Here is a 21,269-nt window from a genome sequence, read left to right on the forward strand (position 1 = left end):
TTTTTATTGGCCTCCTGATTTGATTTGGATTCAGAGATGCAGCTCCTGAATTGAGCCAAATCTCCTCCAAATCAAAGGAGCACCTGAAGCTTTGCACAGCCCTAATACACACACACGCACACACACACGGAAAGAGAGAGAGAGGCAGCCAGAATCTAGCTATTGATGCCATTTATGGCCAAGAGCAAGGTAATTGTAGAACTGCTATGTAATAGTTGAACACATTACTTTATAATGACACACATCTTAATGGATCAATCTTTTTTTTCTTTGTAATGGTAGTTTCAAAGGACATCTTTTTTACCTAGCAGCATTGTATGTCTTCTTCACTCTGTCTGACAGTATCTTAGAAATAAGTGAAAAATAGAGACACTAAGGAAGATGCTTAATGCTTTTAAGTGAGCAGGTAGCCAGTGGAAAGAAACACTGCATCATGATAGTTTCATTTAGATATTTTTCAGTTATACTTTCCCAGAATATTACAAAACTGGTTTTGAAAAACACCATCACAAGCAATCTTGTGAAGTCAGGGGTAAGAATTAAAAATGGCAATAGAAACAGCCAGCTGTTAAGAAGTTTCTTGCAACTTTTTGCAGATGGGTACTTGAATTTTTAAGCCTTTTGCCTATGAAGGGCATTTTCTCGTGCAGCATCAGGGACCAAGATGGAGTGACACTCTTTGGGATTCGGGATTTCCTACAAGGTGTTTCATGGATTCTAGTTGGGTGAGAAGTAGCACAAGGTCAGTCTTTCTGTTGCACCATATGAGAACATAAGAAAATCTGAGAAAAAGCTTTATACACATACTGAATCAACTTGTAAATGCGTATTTGCTTTTAATGTTGTAACAAAATTCATTTTATATCAGCAAACTCTTCAGGGCAAAATAGATAGGATAACAACCAAAGGGTTATAGCTGTTTCTAACACAGTCAGATGTAGTCACTACAAACCAATTTAAACCCTCTCAACATTAAGGCAGGACAGAACATTTAAGCATGAGTAATGTTTTCTTTCCATTTCTTTCCTTGAAGCAAACTGACATCAGTCAGTTGGTACTTGCACTGAAGGTGAGGGGGCAGTAGCTAAGATAGGGCTATCCAACTTCTAAGTGGCCAGGGGCTGCATGCCCCACAGGCTGTCTTAGCGGGGACTGCACCAATGAGGGTGACAGGCTTGCAGGCTGCATGTTACATGGATGCCCCCCCCCCATTGTACTGTGCACCTGCACCCTTCCCCCACTGCTGTAGCACATGGCTTTGGTGGGCTCCCTCCCCCTGCCACTACACTGAGCTGAGCCCACGTGGATGCTCCATCCCACCAGTGCAGCACACACCCACACAGACAACCCACTACTGTAGTGTATGTTCACATGGGTGCCTCCCCCACTGTTGCACTGCATGCTGCACAACTCTAGCCTTACCTTGAGTGTCCAACTCCATACCATGCTGTGCCTCACTGCCCCAATGGATGGGTATACAATGTGGAAGCCGGAGCAGGGAAGAAGGGAAAGCCCAGAGGCTCTGGCTGCTGTTCTAGCCAGTGACAGAGGGACTTGTGGCCAGGTGGGAGCCTGAGAGCTGAACTTAACTCCTTGCAGGCTACATAGCTTTCCAAGAGGCTTATGATAAATTTTAAACATAGTCAGAATGTACTATAGTTACAAGCAAGGGAGGTTTAGGTTGGATATTAGGACAAACTTTCTCACTAGGAGGGTGGCAAAGCACTGGAACAGGTTACGTAGAGAGGTGGTCGACTCTCCATCCTTGGAGGTTTTTAAGGCCCGGCCTTGACAAAGCCCTAGCTGGAATGATCTAGTTGGGATGGTCCTGCTTTGAGCAGGGGGTTGGACTAGATGACCTCCTGAGGTCCCTTTCAACCCTCATTTTCTATGATTCTGTAAATGTGTCTTTTAATATTACTTAAGATATGCATTGTAATATTGAATTCATACAACACAAAATGCAGAATGAATAGAAACTCGGGCTTGGTTAAAAACAGAAGATTAAAACAGAAGATTGTCCCCTTTCAATACTAACATTTGCTCCACACACTCAAATTATTGATGAACTGAAAATGTTTAAGGTTAGTAGGTGAGCTGTCTGAGCTCAATTAAACAGCATTTCTGGTATTGTCAATGAAACTTTCACTTGACAGAATATTTCCTTCTAAGTTCTTATAATAACCCCATGAAGCTCTTTCTTCAGGCAGGACTTGATTGACACAGTAATTTATTTAGACTGCAAAAAAGTCACTTAGAGTAGTGTCAAATTTATTGGTTGTCACTTTTTCATGCTGTGCAACTTCTCTCTGTATCATTTTACCCTGTCAGTTCTTTCCAGATACCTTTCTGCAGACTTGCAGCAGTTGTTTTCCATGATAATAGCTTTCCCAGCTCATTACAGCTATGTTAGACTTCTGCAGTTTTTTATGTCTGATTCACCATTTGGTTTAAACCCCAAGCCACTGTACACACACTAATCTTGACACACAAGGCAAAGGCATAGAAGTGTCAACTATGACTTTGAATTTCTTGGTTTCCATAGAAATGTAGTCACTATCTTGGTTTTATTTAAATTAATCTTTGACTCAGTAGGAAGACAAACTAGTAGGAATGTAGTTTAACTAGGTCACAACTTTATCGTATAACACATTAGGGAATTGTTTTGTAATAACTACCATCAGTCACCCTTCCTTTGGTGATCTGTATCATCGGTTCTCTGCTCTGCCCCTCTGTACCATCTGGAGAGACCTGTCCTCAGTCCCCAACAACTTACACCATTAGTCTCGCACTGTTCTCCTCTGCATCTGAAGGTTAGGGTCTGGAGAGGTGAGATTGTCTCATCCACCCCCACCTTGCTGCCAACACCTGCTGGAGCCTGCGAGCAGTCCCCGCTAACCCCCCGCCCTGCCACTGGCACTGCCCCCGGCATCTGCGGGTGGTCCTTGCTTGTTGCTCATCACTGCTGACACCGATGCCGGAGTCTGGGGGCAGTGCTCGCTCGCCACTTAGTGCCCTGGTGCCCCCCCAGTCTTGGGAGGCACCAGTCATTCATGCTGGGAACTAGTCCTCTCATGATTTCATTTAATTGCATCAAGAACCTAGCAAATTGTGACATTATGAAGAAGCTAAGACCTCACAAGGCAGCAAAGTAACCAATAGTTTTCTTTCTCCTTTGAGACAAACCATGGAGCATAGTATCCCATATGATGAGCAGGTGAAGATTTAGTGTGGGAGTGGAGGTCCAATAAGCAGCCGCCCAGGATTCACCTCCCTAAAATAAAAAAAAAAGGGGGTGTAATGTTGAACCAGCTACCTAGTGGCTTTTAACACCTGTAAAAATAGGTTATGGCTGTGTGTAGAGAATGGCAAAGCCCTGCTCCTATGCTGCAGTCCATTGAATACAGTGGGACCTCCATGAAGATGCAAATGTGTAGGATCAAGGTTGTCCTGACTAACTTTGTTTTGTGTAAACCCTGAGGAAGGAAAGTAGGTGTGAATTCTAATATTCCTGTGCAGCTACATAAGAACAGAAAAAATGACCTTGTTCATCAAGGAAACAGGCAAATACAAATAGTAGCATTTGTCATCTTTCCTTCAGGCTTCACACTGAAATTAAGACAGAAACACAAATGACAAAATGAGATGATCTCATTTATTGTTTCTCCGTGTTGTGTTAATAAGCGCTGAGATTAGGGCCACTTTGTACTTGACTTTGTACAGACATATAGTAAAAGACAGTTTTGACCTTAGAGAATCACAATGGTAGTAAGTGGGACAAAGGCTTGAAGAGGGAAAAGAGTAGTTGAGAGACCTGAACTGATTTTTCCAAGGTCACACAAGCAATCAGTGCCTAGGATGAAAATAGACCCATTTCCTTTAATACCCAGTCTATGGCCCTGTCCACTCCAGAAATTAATATGTCTGAAAGTTTTATGGCGTTAGTAAAATTTTGCGCCACATGTGTTAGGTTGTATTTTTGTGGTTGTGTTTTGGGGATTTTTTTTACCCCCTGGAACAAAATAAATATGTCGGTAGAAGAGGCAGTCCAGTATTTTTTTCTTTGAACGTATGTGCCTGTTTGGGGGAAAGGTCTTGATTGGAGTTTTCCTCATTGGTATTCTCCTGCACAGCACATCCTTTTTGCTCCTTGGCTGCTTCTCCAAGGTGATAAATAAATTCTCTGAAGCTGAAGAACTCGAAAGAACTTTTTTTTTCCTGGTAGAATTGTGTGTGCAGTTGTCCTGACAGTACCACATAAATACAAGGAGTAATTACCCTCTTAATTTGGAAATTAAATAACACTTTATTTTAATTGTTCCACCATTCTAAATTAATTTTACATTTAATTTTAACAGCCTTCATAATTAATTCATTTCAAATTCATTGGATTTGAGAGATAATTTTAGAGATTTCTCCTTGTAATGTATCACTTTGTGAGAATCCATTAATTAGCCATTGTGTTGTCTGACACCACATCTCTAGTTGGTGACAAATAATGATCAACATAAAATACTATGTGGTGAAGCCCATTTTTATCAACAGCTTTAATTCATTAAAAAAACCTCAACCCTGCAGTTGTGTGGATGACAAAGAAGCCTGCGAGTGTGAAAACATAACATCAATGATTTTTAAATAAAATTTTATTTTATTTAAGGCTGGTGACAATCATAAAATGCCAAGTACCGGGAAATATGTTTTTTTTCTATTGCATCTTCCAAAGCCAGGCTTGCAACCATTACAAAAATGGTTGTTTCTGTAACTACAGAGTACTATTTATTTTGCAAGTAAAACCCATGCTATAAAATCAGAAAGGATATATATTGCATATATTTTCTTTTATTGCTGCAATAGCTGCACCTGGGTTGTTTCTGCATCTCATCTTAGAAGCAGGTTATTGTCAATAACAATTCATTTATTCCTCTGATAGTTCTCATTAGGGGTATGAATCCAGGAAAAATATAACAATTATGATGTGAATTGCTTGGTAACCCATAACATGGATTTTTATGAAAATAATGGACAGATGTTTCTTAGACTGAGAGATAAGATCTGATACTAATGAGACCAGTGATTTGTGTTTATGTATGTGTATGTGGTAGGGAGAGGATAAGAAAAGGATAAAAACCTGTGGATTCCAAAGTCTGTTTATTTTGTCTTCCTATTATATATATATTTTTTCTGTAGTTTGCATTATCATTTCCTAATAGTGTTACCATATACTTTTGACATCGCTCCAAAACTCTGAGAACTTTTGTGTGGTCTTCATCTTGGAATTTTACAGGGCATAGAATGGAAGTTGAATGTACATAAAGGATGATTAGCCTTATCTTTAGTGTAACCATTACCTACAAGACCTGGGTGCCAAAAATTATGCAAAGCAAAATTCTTACAGGGTAGCACTCTCCATTTTCCCCTATCTAATCTATCCAGCCTTTTCTCTGTGGCAGTTTACAGATTTGACAAGAGATCGCTACTTCTCTTTCTCCATAACCTTATTACACTAATTGTATCGATAATAATAATATCTATAATCACAGTAATTGCAAAATAAACTCCATAAATGTATTGGTCATTAGGAAGAAAAAATCTCTGGCATCAGAGTATCCCATAGCTGCTGACTACAGAGTTTTCTGTACTTGCTGGCACTGGCCACTGTTGGAAACAGGATATTGGTCTAAAGGGACCACTGATTTTGATTCAGTAAAGCAGTATGTTCTTATAAGCGTACATGGGAAAGGATGTTCTTAATCTAGTTGGCAAACAAAGGGAACGTGCATCAACTCCCTGAATTTTGCATTTGCTACTTCATTTAGTAAATGCTGTAATAATTTTGCAACTGGCTGTTAGTGCGTATTATCTATGCATTCCTCTTTAGTACTGTGATCAGTATTGCTAATGAGATTTTTTTCCCCCCACCTTCTCCAGGTCTGGGCTTCAGTATTGCCGGCGGAGTAGGAAATCAACATATTCCTGGAGACAACAGCATTTATGTTACTAAGATTATTGATGGAGGAGCAGCCCAGAAAGATGGAAGATTGCAAGTTGGAGACCGACTTCTTATGGTGAGGAGAATAACCACCTGGAACTGTATTTGAAGCTGAGCAAATCTGTTTCAGATGGGGGGGTTTAATTCAAGTTCCCCCAAACTAGAGAGAAATTTGTAGCAATCAGGGCTAACTTGTGCACAGCTACACAAGATGCTTAATGTGCAGAAGGCTAATTTTATTGCGCATTAGTGCGGTGGGCAAAGCCCATGCTAATGTGCACTAGATTTAGAATAATGCTCATTAATGTCACTAAAAAAACATTTATCTGTGCTAATGTGTAGTAGGTCTGATTACTGTGCAGTAAGTTATTACAGGTACTGAACTTAATGCACCATAATTACAGTACATTAATGAACATGTAGATACACACTGAATAATTAATTGTAAATGTATCATGTTCTCCATGTTGGTATTGTTTCATTGAATGCTTGTTTTTAAGGCTGCAGCTAAATATGAGTTTAATTAGAAAACCTAACACATTTTTTATGAAGATAAATCCATGAGCTCATTCAACTCAAACTATGTATTTACTGTGATTAAAATAAGTATTTTACTACCCATGTTCACACCATGGAGCAGTGTTAAATCAGTGTACAAGAGCACAGTTCTAGATTAAAATGAAAATTACCTTTTTGCACCAGTGCTACTTCTCAGATTTCCATTTTTACTTTCTGGCATTTTAAGAAAAGATTGGTTCAGTATAGTATAGCTGTTTTCTGTAGTCATTTCAGTTATAAGTGTCCCAAACACCGTGATTTCTGTCTCTTACTTCAAGAGACTGTTTTGCACCCTTACGAATTTCTTGATGAGGAATTTTTTTTATATTCTCAGTTTCATCACATTACTCCCTTGGGACCATTCTAAATATCTGCACCATGTCCACGTTGTTTATATTTAATGGAAAACATGGAAACCCTGTGGAAGTCAATGGAAATTTTGCCGCTGATTTTGGTAGGGCCAGACTTTCTTGTCCACTGGGTTTCACTGATATCAGTTCGCCTGATTGTTTTTCATCAAGCATCTACTGAAATGCTTTCTTGACTCAGTGGGCTTTAATGTGCAGTAGCCCATTTTACTCCGCATTTAAGCGTCACATTAAATACTGTGTAATTATGCTAATGGACAGTAAAATAGGCTAGAGCCCATTACGCATCACTTAAAAAAATGTGTGGTTTCAGTACCTGTGCATTAGGGCAGCCTAATGCACACTTATTTAGTACCTCACGTTACAGGTACTAAATTTAATGTGCATTAGGAAAAGTGTATTAATGCACATGTAGATGTACCCAGTATCATAAAGGGAATTAATTTTTTTATACCTCTTTGGCCTGTGACAAGATCTCAGTGCATCTTGAAATTACACTGGTCTTTTCTGAAGTTTAAATCCATTTTTTTCCTTGGCAGAGCTGAGATACTTCTTTCACCTACCTATAGAGGGAGTCTATTTTATAGTTCCATAGTTTCTAGGGTCGGAAGGGACATGAACAGATTATCAAGTCTGACCCCCTACCCTGGGCAGGAACGAGTGCTGGGATCATAATACCCCAGCCAGATATCTATCCAACCTCCTCTTGAAGACCCCCAAGGTAGGGGAGAGCACCACCTCCCTTGGGAGCCCACTCCAGAGCCTGGCAGCCCTACCTGTAAAGAAATGGCTGATATGTTAAAGAGAAAGGAACTCAGAACTCATGAAGATCTTTATTCTGTAGCATAAATCTGAACAGACAACTAAACTGACTTATTTGTAATTAAATATAATGATTAAAATCCCAGGTTTCTTTTGGTATTTCTGCTTTCTAGGTTTCTACTACATTGAATAACATATCACTTTTGACAAACAGGATGTTTATAGACATGCTCCAGGAGGCAGGATGGAGGGGGGCAGGAGCACTTTAATTAGCATGGATCTGAGAGCCACACTAATTGAAGCGCCCAGAGTATCACATGTATGAGCGTCCCACGCTGAAAAATGGTGACCAGGGCACTTTAACTAGAGCTCGTCGAATGAGCTTTAGTCAAAACACCTCTGCCACTATTTTTCAGCATGGGGACACTGATACACGTGACGCTGGAGTCTGCTGGAGCACGGTAATTGCCACAACTTCACACTCCAATGCACTGTAATTACATTGCGTTGGAGCAGCCTCCCTGCACATGTATAGGATCCCACAATTTTGACCTTTTGTATTTTTCACAGCTTATATTATCCCAAGATGCATCTGATTTTATTGTTTTTTCAGTCTGCTTCTAGTCTGTCTCCATGCCTTTGTATAATTTTGAACAAAGAGTAGTGTATGCAGTTTCTCACAGTTTTAGTGTCATCTAGGTATTTTTGTTAAAAAGAGTTGTTTTTTCCCTCTTCCTAATCATTACAAAAAAATGTCAACTAAAACTATACTTAACATAAATATACATCTGTTCCTCAACATGATCCAGCCCAAACTAGATTAACTTGGAGAGCAAAATAATTGTGTTTGACTACCATGGTCAGAGCCACCAGGAATTTATCTGTTATCTTGATTTATGCTTCTACATAGCCAGCACAAAAGTATACAGGTATTTCTTCACACCCAGTAGCATAAATGACTCATTTCTGTCTTCCTAAATATTTAAGTCATTCTCAGACTGACTGACCCCACATCTTCTTGTGCCACCTCCTGTATAGTTTTGAGCAGTTCATTACTTACCAGCATCACATTTTATCATTGTACTGCACATGCCTATTTTTATGAAATGGATTCATTAAAAGGAACAAAATCAATCTCAACATTGATCCTTGTGTTTCTGCCTCCAGACTCTGCCAGCCTATATCAGAAGCCAGTTCATTTTTCTACTAAAATACTTCAGGCCTTTTATACCTTAGACATTAGGTTATTGGATCAAAAACTTTCCTCCCCTAAAAGCCGGCTAAGTTAACACAATGCCTATTCATTCATTCTTTCAGAACTTCATCAATTTTTATAAAGTAATGTGACTTCTTGATTAATCCATCCTGATTCTCCTGAATTTATCATTTTTGCAGGCTGAGTTCTGATCTTTATTGACTTCAGTGGGTGGTTGCACACACATTAGGATTTGAACCTTGCGATCCCTTGTCCTGTTTCTAATGGATGTTAGCAGTAAAGAAAATATTGGGAATGTGATGGTTTAAAGTCCTGTAATTCTCTGCGTCAAAGTTCACCGGTAACAAGATGTTTTGAGCAGTAAGCTCTTTTGCCAGTCCTGTAAGTGCGAACTGAAATTCCACTCACAACTGGATACCTCAACTTATTTCTAAAGTTTCACAATAAAATAACCAGTTTGTTGCATGCTTTTACCAAGGCTGAATGTGGATTGTAAAGCTTTTGCAAACTGGGTGACGGTGGTTTGGGTTCAAACTGGAAATGTCCATTTTACCCAGCTTTCCCTTCTTATAAACAGCAGCTAAACTTACTTCTTTTGCCTCTTGGGTCTTTGCCTCTTTAGTGGCTACTGCCTTTTTCGGGTCCATCCACTCAGTGGAGATCAAGCCTTATAGTTACATCAGTACCTAAGTGTGAGTACCTTCCCTGAGCAATCTTTACAGGATCTAAAATGGCTGTTCTTCTTTACTAGATGATACTTCTCTTCCGGTAGGCAAGTCAGGGTAGTCACATCTTGGTGCCGTTTGCCATTCCTTGGATTCTCTCTTGATCATCTTTTAAATGTGTGGCATTTACATTTTGTTCTTTTCATTCTTAATAAAAAAGAAAAAGGAGAGTGGAGTGAGAAGTTAATTCTGTCAAAGGAGGAATTTCCCCTTGCCTACCTGTCACACCTTCAGAGTTGTTCTCTCAGCCTGGCTACTCTCATTTCTTCATAACTGGTTATGGATTGCTTCTGATCGCTTTCAGAGGGTTTTTTTGGTTTTGTTTTTTCGGGGCTTTTTGTTGTTTGGTTTTGTTTTTTGCTGTACCCTGCTGTCAGTTCATGCCATTTTTCTCATTTCCCTTTGTGAGTTGTGAGCGGAAGAATTCATTACATTCCTTTGGCAATGTTACTACTTGTGTCAATACAACATTACCCTTGTCATCTGTAAAGCCTTACTTCTGCTTCACTGATGTCTTGTCTCTTACATACTTAAACTCTTCCTTATTATTTTCTTACTCAGTTGTACATCCATTCTCTAACTTTTTCTCCTTCGTTTCTTTCTACAACTTCTTAGATCTGTAATCTTTCTGTAACTCATCAACACTTAATAACTCCCCCCCTCCCATCCCAACCCCATATCCTGGCTCTCACAGTAGTTTTATACATAAAACATTCTTGCTTCCCAAAGAACATAAAAATCAAATGCTTTAAATAAAGTTGCAAATCTCATAAAATAGATCATATAAACAGAAAGCAATACTGGAAAGTGAAAAGGTACCATCTGAGTGCCTTGATGATCCTGTAGTTCCTAAATGCAAATTACTATCAGTGCATTTTGGCACTCTGAAGATGTAATTTACTTCGTAATTCTAAGTAGTCATATTGGGAAACCTATAGGAAAAGCCTCTCTTATTGGGCAATCTCCAGTTTTAAGAGACTATCTCAGTATAACAATCAATGTTACTAATTTCTTTTGACTTTCTCACTGTTTCAAGACCCCCTGCTTGGCTGCATCCATTCCATGAATCCTTCCTATTCTTTAGTGTAAGTTCTTCACATTTAAGGGCTGTATCATTTTAGCAATTAAAAAAGAAGTCTCTCCGCATTAAAACCATGTTGGAGTTTTGCTTAAATACCAATGGTGCAGTTTGAGTCTAAGTGCTCCTTCTTCTATATATGCACATACTACCTTTTACCTGTCAGTTCAGTTTCTTTATTTCCCCCATTTATCTTGGAATCACCAACTCTTTGCATTACATGCAAACAGCAAATCTGTTTTAGGACTCCAGACACTTAGCTCACAGCCAGTGATAATCCAAGCAAACTAAAGTGAGAGGGAATAAAAAGCAATGAATGAGATCCGATTTAAAGACACCCAGTCAGTCCTTCCTGCACACAATGAGCACCAGCTGTAGTCCAATTAAACCAACAGTTCATGGGATAATGTGTAGGTAATTAACCCAAACAAACCCACTTTCTTAAGGGAAATGTTGGGATTGTTGCACAAAAGAACTTCTCTCTCTTTTTAGAGCTCTTTAAATCATGTTGAGCTTTAAAAAGGCTGTGCATGTGCACATTCATCAGCAGCAATAGACCATTTACAGCCAACAGTTCGCAGATGTTCTCAGGAGAATGCTTGCTTAAGATTCACTTCAATATAATCCACTTTGGATTTGTAGAGAGTAGGAAATGTAGAGAGTATTTGCACAAAAGCAAACTTTATCCCAGAAAAAGGAAGATATTCTCTCTCTCTCTCCCCTTCCTCCTACCATGCACATAAGTACAACCCAAATAAATCTTAGACAATAGATGAAAAGTGCAGTTTTTCCTTAAAAGATAAAATAAAACAAATATGTGCCCTTTGGAACTCTTATTTTGTAGCCATTTGCTCTTGTTTGACTTCCCAATGCAGTGATTTTTTTGTAGAGTGCTTATACTATGTCTCTGAGGAGCCTAAACTTTTTACCATAGCTCCTCCTGGAATGCCTTACATTTTTCAAGATGAACCTGAGAAGACGTCCAAATTAAATTGTCCTCTAGAATGGCATTTGATGGCATAAAATGAAGTGTGCCATCCCTGTTGGTAGTATTGTTGGAGTATTCTTGATGATTAATATGTGAAAACCAAGGCGGGTTTTTGGTGATATTTTTTATTGGGCCAATTGTATAGTTAGAATGGAGGTTAGATAAGGTTTTGAAAGCCCTCTTTGAAGCCTGCATTCAAAGCGGGCTTTCAAAGTCCAATAAAAGGTATCACTAAAAAAAGATGCTTGTCCCATCCCTGTTGGTGTCATCTTTGATTAGGCTTGTAGGTTTACTTTATCCCTTCCCTTTTTGCCAAATTACTCCCTCTTCTCACATCCTCTTCTTGTGGTTCAGCCTCCTGTCTTCTCATGTTTTTCCTGTTGGGAGCTGCTTTCAGTTTTCTTGATTTGTGACTTCAAGCTGCTGCCTGGGAGTCCCTCCTACCATCCTCCTGAAGGAAATTCAGTTTGCATTTTGGGCATAATGCCAGTGCAAGGGCTGTGCATTACTAAATACACAACCACCCCAGAATCACTTCACATATATAAAAAACCAGCAGCACCTAGTGTGGGATACCTGGCATTACATTTTCCTTAGTAAAGAATTTAAAAAAAAAAAAATCGAAATGTATTTTATTATAATAACAATTGAACAAGAAATAAAATAAAAATCTTACAAAGAAAACATTAAAGACTCTCTCTCTCTCTCTCTCTCTCTCTATATATATATATGTATATATATATGTGTGTGTGTGTATATATATGTGTGTGTGTGTATATATATATATAAAAAAATGTGTGTGTATAGTGATTTTTAATGTTTTCTTTGTAAGATTTTCATTTGTTTTATGTGTGTATATATATATAACAAATATATAATGTATATATGTATATATAACAAATGAAAATCTTACAAATATATCTATCTATCTATATAGATAGATAGATAGATAGATAGATATTGCTAACCAGCTACACTGTCCCTGATACTGCTTGTATTCTAAGTCTGCAGCATTGGGTTGAATCCACCTTCTCTGTTCACAGAGTTTTGTCCAAACACTCTCCCCCAGGGCCCCAGTGGTACATCCAACATGCCACCATTTACCCGCCACTCTGTCTCACCTTACCAAGTTGCATGGATTTTGAAAAGTCCCCTTCTTGGTACAGGGAGGTACCCAAGCGCATTTGGTGCATGTTTTCCTTTCCAAGTTCCTATCCTTTGATCCCTGTCCCGCGACTTTGAAATTCACACTGCTGATTCCTAGACCATCTTTTCTAACATCGCTAGAGAACTTGTTGATTTTAAAGCATCCTCTTTTTCCCCCTTGTTCATTCCCATAAGATCTTTTCTCTTTGCTCCTAGTTAATTTAATTTTAATAGTTTTATTTTAACAAACATCTTCTTTTAGTCATTCACCTCCCTTTACCTGTTCATTATCTTACGGACTTTTCAATAAACCTCTTTTTAACTAGGTATTTCCCCCCCAAATTCATGCTTACTAAATCACTGCTTCACTTCAGCTAACTGTTCATAGCTAATGGAGATGGTCAATAGTTTCCATATGATTTATGCCAGTATATTCTCACATGTTTCAATACCTTAAAGCAAAGTATGTATACTTCTTGTTTTCTTATTTGGGGTACATTGCCAGCATTTAATCTTCTTTATCGCTGACTCATGTTTCTGAAATCACATCTCCTAATGTCACTTCTCAAAGTAATTTGAAAGCTTCATTGACCATGCATTGGCTCTGGCACAGCAGCTATTATGCTTTATTGAAATACCCTTAGTGGCAACTGAAAATCAGTCACAATAACACTTGCTGCTCTTTTGGTTTGGGAACAGGGACTGGCTCATGGAAGTTTTGCCTATAGAGAGAGGGGGAGGGACTCTCCCTTCCAAAACCTAATTGTTCTTAGTGATCTACATCTCCTTCTGACTTGCTCTTTCTATGAAAAATATATGTGGATTGTTTGACAGAAAGGTATCTAGGTGGTTCCGTTCTGTAAAATGACATATTTGATTAGTATATAAGGTATCAAACAATATGCATGTAAGTTTTCACACTTGTGTACTGAAATGTGTATTCAATTTCCTGTATGTATTTCTATACTATTATCTACATTATCATTGGAAAAGGCATGGCACTCTCCAAGCTCACATACTTTACATTAATATTAAAAGTGTTGTAGGTAGAGAAGTAATCAGAACTCTTGGGGACCTGGTATCTTTTATTAGATCAGCTAAGTTGCAAAAACATTTCTTTATTTGCAAGGTTTTGGACACGTGCTCTTCCTCAGTCATAGGAGAGTGCAAGGATTTTAAAATTTCTCCCAGGTGGAAATGAACATTCATATTTCATAGGAGAACTGAAAGATGGGGTAAGATCTCCTGGATGGAAAAGTTCATTTTATACAAAATAGACTCGGATAAAAATTGGAGCAGTCTGTTTACCTCAGGGTTGTCTGATGGCAAGCAGGATGTTGAATTATGCTTCTTTCTTGTTATGATGTTTCATCGCTCACGGGAGGATGGTAATGGAAGTCTCTCCTGGGCAAGGAATTTCTTTTTTGTTGAGATTGCTCTGCTCTGTGAGCATGCAAATTTGGCTTTAAACAAAAGGCTGGAGCAATGATATCAGCTTTCTGGTCTCAGGGTGTTGAATTTTGCTTCTTTCTTGTAAAATTATGGATCAGGGATGTTGAAAAATGTAGTGTATCCCCAGGCCACGATGCCAAACTGATAACAGTAACACTTGAGGATTCCAAGCAGCTGGAGAGGAAGCAGTCTATATATCCTGGACATTTGTTGTGAACTCAAACAAACATAGTGCATTTATGTTTATAATCTTTGTGATTGCTCATTTTTGGGAGTATCCATGTTCCTTTCAAAAAGTCAGTCCTTTCTTCACGTTTTTACCTTTTGTAACTGAATTAGTCCTCTGAATATCTCATCTGTGCTTCTATCTCACTCACCTTGATTGATGGATTTATTTTCTTCCTGGTTTAGCTAAGTTCCATGTCCAAAAACTTCAGTTAATCAAACCATGCTGCACATTTTATCATGTGCAGTAATGCAGGGGTCAGCAACCTAGGGCTTGTAGGCCAGATCCAGCCCAGACTACAGAGCAATTGGATTTGGTCCGCAGACATGGGACTTCAAGGGCATTCAGTGTCAAGGTGCTTTGGCTGTGGGCACTCTCCCTGCATCACCACGAGGACAAGCAGTGGTGATGGCCACCCTAGCACCCACCTGCCAGTGCCTGCCTCTGACCTGGCATGGGTCATTCCAGCTCATAGCTTTAAAAAAAAAAAAAAAAAAAATGTCCTTTCTCCCTAAAGAGAGTGAAATCCTGTCCCACCTTCAGGTTTCTTTCTCATTTATTTTCTTGATCGTTTTAAGACTTCTAATAGATAAAAAATAGTCTTCAGATGTAAATTAATTATTTCTTTATTTTGAACTGTACAACATGCAAAGTGTATTGAACCAACGTCACACGTAGTATGCTAAGCATAACATCTATAAACTCCTCCATTTTGTTTGAGACAAAGAATGTTTTTATTTTCGGAGATAACAAGTAGCTACTTGTCTTTTAATTGCACAAAAATGATGAGGCCCAAGTATCTGGTGATTAACATTTTCTGATCCCACCATTATTTTGAACAGTGACACCTTAAAAATACTTCCTGGAAAAAAAAAAAAAAACTTTGTAAAACGTATTTAGGAGCAATTCTCATTGTAATTAGTTGTTTTATATCTATACAAAAACCAGGCCCCTTTTGGTCCCATTATGCTGAATTGTTTCCCTTACCTTGTTCATCTTATTCATTAACATTTATTACACCAGTGATTAGCCATTTTAATGTGAAGATAGGCAGTTTCTGTAGTCAAGAAGCAAGTGAAAGCTAAGAGCTCTTGTTTTTCAAGGGGTGTCTTCAGTCTACAAAGGTTGAGAACTACTGTCCTAGGGTGCCACCTTGCCGCCTGGTGCTTACTGAAGTCATGCTCAGAGGGCCCAGTCAGACTATAGTGTACCCCATTGTATGAGAGAGTGTCTCTCCCAAATTAGGATTATAATCTTATAAATTAGGATGATGCATAATTGTATGTAACAAACAGAAGGCGCGGAGAAGGGAAACCGAGAAGGGTAATTAATGCTGTGGACAGTGGTTACACTGATTAGTTAAGAGCATTAATTTTTTTAAGTTTGAGTCTTCTTTGTTTAAAGAGTATCAATAAATGAGAGAAGTTAAATATCAGTCATTCCTGCTTGCCATCTCCTTAGCCATTTGCATGAAATTCTTTTATCAAAAGTTCAAGTGTATGGTCATTTTATAGTCTGTAATAGGAAAAAAAGAAGGTGAAATGTGTAGTAGATATGAGAGAGAACTGGTACTCAGTAGAATGCTTGTCAAAGTATTGAATGAGTAGCAGCTGCTCTGTCGTCTGACATCATGACTCCATGTCCATGTAACCAATAAAATGAAATAGTTCCACACAAAATATTTCCCTCTTTAAATGAACCTTAAAAACAGTTTGAGAATTGTAATTTAATGTTTGGATCGAGGCCTTGAATTTAGCAACTCTGCATTGTGTCCTTCATTCTCTTTTGTTCCTGATGACTCCACGGGGGGTATGAGGACTCCTGGAGGGGCACACAAGGGCTGGACCACTTCCCAGTTCCTGAACAGTTTGGCAGCAGTTTATAGTTCTAGCTCACTGTCAAGCCTGGTTCCATAACTTGTGACGAAACTTCTTAGTGTGCCACAACTTTCCCCTATAAATACTTCCTGAAATAGACCTTTTATTGGCTTATTTTGTTAATTGGAAGTTGATACCCATACTCCTGTTTATTTCTTCCCAGTACCCTGTGGCTGTCCTGTCTGTTTAGACTGCAAGCTCTTCTAGGAAGGAACCGTCTACTATTGTGTTAGTAGGAGGTTAGCACTATGGGGCTCTGATTTTGTTAGGTCTCCAGGCACTACCATAATGTTCAATATATTCTGTCTCCCTTAAATTGACTTATTTCTCTTAATATGCATATGATATTCATTTTCTCCTGGAAAATGTGTAATATAAGGTGCAGCCTATCTTAGCAGTCCATTACCCTCTGCTGCTTAATCTATGCTCTTCGGGGCTACACCTGCCTACACTTTCATATTTATATCTCTTCATCAGACACACAGTTTCTAGCTACAGTCAGCTACCCTTCCACTATTTTAGTGTCTTTCTCTCCATGACTCCAGAAAAATACCACTTGAAACCCTCTCGTCCTACTCCCACATCTGTCTCTCTCCACTCCCTTAGCCCTTCAAGGCAGCCTCTTATTTTTATCTCCTTTCATCCATCTCTTAACACATCAACTGCCTATTTAACCTCATAAACCAAGACATTTTAGGGGGCCACTCATTTATGAGCTCCCATCTATGCTGCATTAGGAATTAGTGTGCTGCCATAACATTTACAAGATGTATGCTATGAATCACAATATGTGTGTGGATGATTACTAACAGTAACTTTCTTTATGATTATTTGTAGTTTTTATTCCATCATTGGTAACGGCATTGATAATGTAGGTATTTCTTCTCTATTTGTCCATCCATTCTAATTCCTCTGTCTAATTTCTCCTTTAAGGTAAATAATTACAGTTTAGAAGAAGTAACACATGAAGAAGCAGTTGCGATACTGAAGAACACATCAGATGTAGTTTATCTAAAAGTTGGAAAGCCCACCACCATTTACATGACTGATCCTTATGGCCCACCAGATATTACACACTGTAAGTGGCTTATTGTATATTGGTTTAAGAGACTAAATTTGTCTTTTCAAAGGCAAGGGCTTGGAAGGCTGAAAAAAAGAACTATTAGATAAGATACTGTCATGAAATGACTAAAATACAAAAACTCAGATATAGTGCTGTTGCCTGAACATGTGCAGCAAAAAGTAACAAGTAAGTGTGTTACTTTGCTCACTCCCCTTGCCATTGTTGAGCTAAAAAGAATGGTAACAGTTTGTTGTTAATATTTTTTAATGTGAAAACATTTTCAGAAAGGTCCTAGGTTAGCAGATAGAGGGCACTGACAGACAGGGTGGTGGTGGGAAACACTCTTTACTAGAGTAGCAGTATGTTAGTTCGAACTGGCTCCTCAACATCTGTATAAATTGGGTACTTTAGTGTGGCTTTTCTGGTGCTTTTATCTAATAGCGGATTGAATCAGCTATTAGATAGAAGTGGCAAAAAGCCCCACTAAAGCACCCCATCAATTATGACATTGGGTGAGCCAGGTCCAACTAATGTGGTGCCTCTTCTGGGCATGCCCTGGGCTCAGTGTGGGAGTGTGGTGAGTCTAAAGTAAAGTTCTCTGTCTCAAAAAGCCCTGAGGAATGCATTTGAACTTGCAGAAAAGTTGTTCCTTTGTACAGGTCCAGAAACTGGTCCTTTGTTATCATCCTGCTTGCATGCTATTCACACTACATCCATCTCACTTATATATATTCACCTGCTCCTTCATGACCCGAAAATGTGACATCTAGTGCATCCCTCCCACCTATACCTGTAAGTTCTGGCTCAGCTGCTCTCCAGCGCCTCTTTGCCTCCATATGCTAGCTGGTCATTAAGCACTCCTGGATGTGGGCTCCTCCCTCAGTTCTCCCTGAATATCTCTATATCACTTCTAGGGAACTCCTCCGAGTGCCACTGCACCTGCCTGCTCCTGTTTTTTATGCAACAGGAGAAACAACCTGAAGGATCCTCCAAGCCTTCCTCTTCCACAGCCCCCATTCCTAATCACTGTGTGGTAAGTGGGGCTGCCTGAAGAGCAGCTTCACTGCCTTAGTTCTGGATCTGGGTTAGGTAGGAGAAGAGTTGGGTGAGGTCAGGATGTGCTTCTCAGCTGCACTCTCAAGAGACCATGGAAGAGGTAAAGATCTTCCTACTGATTTCCTCACTTGGCAGTGAGTAAGGAAGAGTAAGGCAATGAGAAGCAGCCTGACTGATTCGACCTGAAGGCAAGCTGTGAGTATGAAGAACTCAACTGGCGCATACCTGTACAGGACAGGTGCTAGAAAAGTGGGGGTCCATGGAGGTGAGGAAGCCAAAAGGCTGGTTAAGCTAGAGTTCCTAGTAGAAATCAAAGATTAGATAGATCTGATTTCTGCATCCCTGCCCCTCAGCCCTTTCCTCACATGCAAGTACTCCCAGCTGCCTCTATTTGGGAGACAAGCTTTGCAACGTAGGTTTTGTACCATGCATATTTAGGCAGTACACCACACTGCCCCAAGACCACCTGTTCATTTAGCAGATGCTCCTAAACAGCCAACAGATGGCAGTGATATTTGTTCACTACCAATCTGGGCTGGTTTCTTAGCAGTGGCTATGAAGTACAAAAGCTCAGCATCACCTCTCCAACTGCCTGTATTATCTGATCCTCCCAAATGCTATTTCAGAAATCATGAAGCAGCGTGTAGTGTCGTGCCAGAGAAGTGATCAGCAGCATAGGGGAAAGGAGGAAGCAATTCTGGAGGGAAAAGAAAGCTGGAAAAAATTTTCAATAACGCATACCCAAGTTGTCAGGGTAGACAGATTCATTTATCCTATGGGAGTCTTTCATGAGACCTACATGTTCAGAATATCTGAGAGCAAGTAATGGCATTTCCCCATAGAGCTATTTTGTCTTGAAACATTTAATATCACAGCATCTACAAGAAGGACCAGAACTATGACTAGAAAGTTTAAACATCTCCTTTTCAAAAGGGAGTTAATCATAGCTCAGTGGCACAGCATGTGTCTTTGTTTTTCTTCCTTAGAATTTCCTTTCCTCTAATTACAGTGACTAGAGGTTGAGACACAACCATTATTACATATTTCCAGCCATAAATATCCTCATTTTCTTGAGAATGGTAAAAATAAAGAAGAAGCAAAGACTGCAGCCATATAAAATTGTCATTGTTAATCGTTAGCCTTTATATTAACTTTCTTCCTTTTTAACTAGCTTTACCGAGATCTAAATTATGACACAGTCTAGGCTTGCATTAAAATTTCAATTTTAGTGAGAACTTTGGCATCTAACTCCCTTCGGCTCCTTTTGATAAATCAATGCTCTAAACTATCATTTCTGCCTTGCTTAAAATACCTGCATAGCTCCATCCCAAACCTAATCCCTCAGCTGGTCTCTTATTTCAATGCTCCTGCTATACAGCAAAGTCAGAAAGCTTACATTTCCTATCTCCCAAGTCACCCTTTCTCTTTCAGATCCTTCCTCAAGATCCCTTTGTTCCATAATGTCCACATAAAATGAGTCAACAGCAAGCGTTACTTTTTTTCACCCCAACGTCTAAGCTTTCATTCACTGTCTTGCTTTGATTAAGGAGGGATTGTGTATTCGTGCTTAAATAGAAATGATACTGTGGCAGCCTGATCAAATGAAAATGTCCCTAACACCAGTTTATTTTAACCACCAGCTTATTCTCCACCCATGGAAAATCATATACTCACTTCCGGCAACAATGGCACTTTAGAGTACAAAGCGTCTTTGGCCCCTATTTCACCAGGAAGATACTCGCCCATTCCAAAGCACATGCTTGTGGAGGACGACTATACCAGGTCAGATATCTCTCTTTATACATTGCTTTTTTGTGAAAATTGCAAAGAACATTGTTACAACATTAATGGAGTACTCGAGGCAATAAATGGACTGGCCTTACTACATGAGAATGAGACAGCCAGTTTTATCCATTTAAGATGGTTTGCAAGTAGATAGTTAAGGTGGAAAGTACTGTTTTTTCCTGTGTTTCAGTCAAGTGTCACTGATGAGACAATTTATATTTTTCTTCCTTGTTTGAAGGGCGGTTAGAATATTGATCACACTGCCATCCACCTACAAAAAGGCGACAATAGTCAGATGTGTGAAATGAGTTTTCATTATGCTGTCTGGTAAGACAGGGAAATGAAAATTGTACTTGTTTTCGTCAGTATATTTCCATTTTCACAGGTTCAGAGTGTGTAAGGCTGAAGGAACTTAGCCAGGTCCCCTGCAGAGCACAAATCACAGAATTGTGTCCAGTGACTTTAGTATGAAGCCCATAACTTTTATCCCTTTCCCTTTTGTGTCTGCTCCAGCATATCTTCAAAATCTCTTAAGCTGCCCGATTTGTTGGGTCAGATACATTCAAGGGAATGGTTTTCATTAGGATTTAAAGTGTATGAAAAACAGACCTTCTCTTCCTCTGTTGGATAGGAAAGCAGCAGCTCCTTATACCTTCCTGCTCCTGTCATTGGCTATGCAGAGATCCCTTTAACCAAAAGAAGGAGTTTCTCTAAAGAGTGTTGACTTTCTGTGGAAGTTTCTTACCTACAATTGTGTGCTTTTCATTAATAGTTGGAACACGGATTTAATCAAATTTCATGTCAGTGCTTTCTCTGGGTTAATCCCAGTTTCCCTGGTTCTTAACTGTCTTTGCACATAACAGAGTATTGTAATAAAGAGTTCTGTATAATTGAGTTCTTGTCAGCAGGGCCTATGGGGCCAAATTCAGCTCTGGTGTTACTGTGCCTTGGGAGGGAGCTGCAGTAGGAGAGGAGAGAAG

General features: G+C 39.2%; 1 protein-coding gene across 4 annotated transcripts in view; it reads left to right on the forward strand.

The window, feature by feature from the left end:
* DLG2 (discs large MAGUK scaffold protein 2) overlaps positions 1-21,269 on the forward strand; it is a 1,592,593-nt gene that overhangs the window by 1,137,190 nt on the left and 434,134 nt on the right. For all 4 annotated transcript variants that reach the window (XM_019530402.1, XM_019530399.1, XM_019530401.1 and 1 more), the window contains 3 exons: positions 5,929-6,065; positions 17,319-17,463; positions 20,145-20,286. In XM_019530402.1, the coding sequence (XP_019385947.1) occupies positions 5,929-6,065; positions 17,319-17,463; positions 20,145-20,286 (424 nt within the window). The remainder of the gene's footprint in view (positions 1-5,928; positions 6,066-17,318; positions 17,464-20,144; positions 20,287-21,269) is intronic.

This window comes from Crocodylus porosus, unplaced genomic scaffold, assembly GCF_001723895.1.
Source record: "Crocodylus porosus isolate Cpor-Errol unplaced genomic scaffold, CroPor_comp1, whole genome shotgun sequence".
Lineage (NCBI taxonomy): Eukaryota > Metazoa > Chordata > Crocodylia > Crocodylidae > Crocodylus > Crocodylus porosus.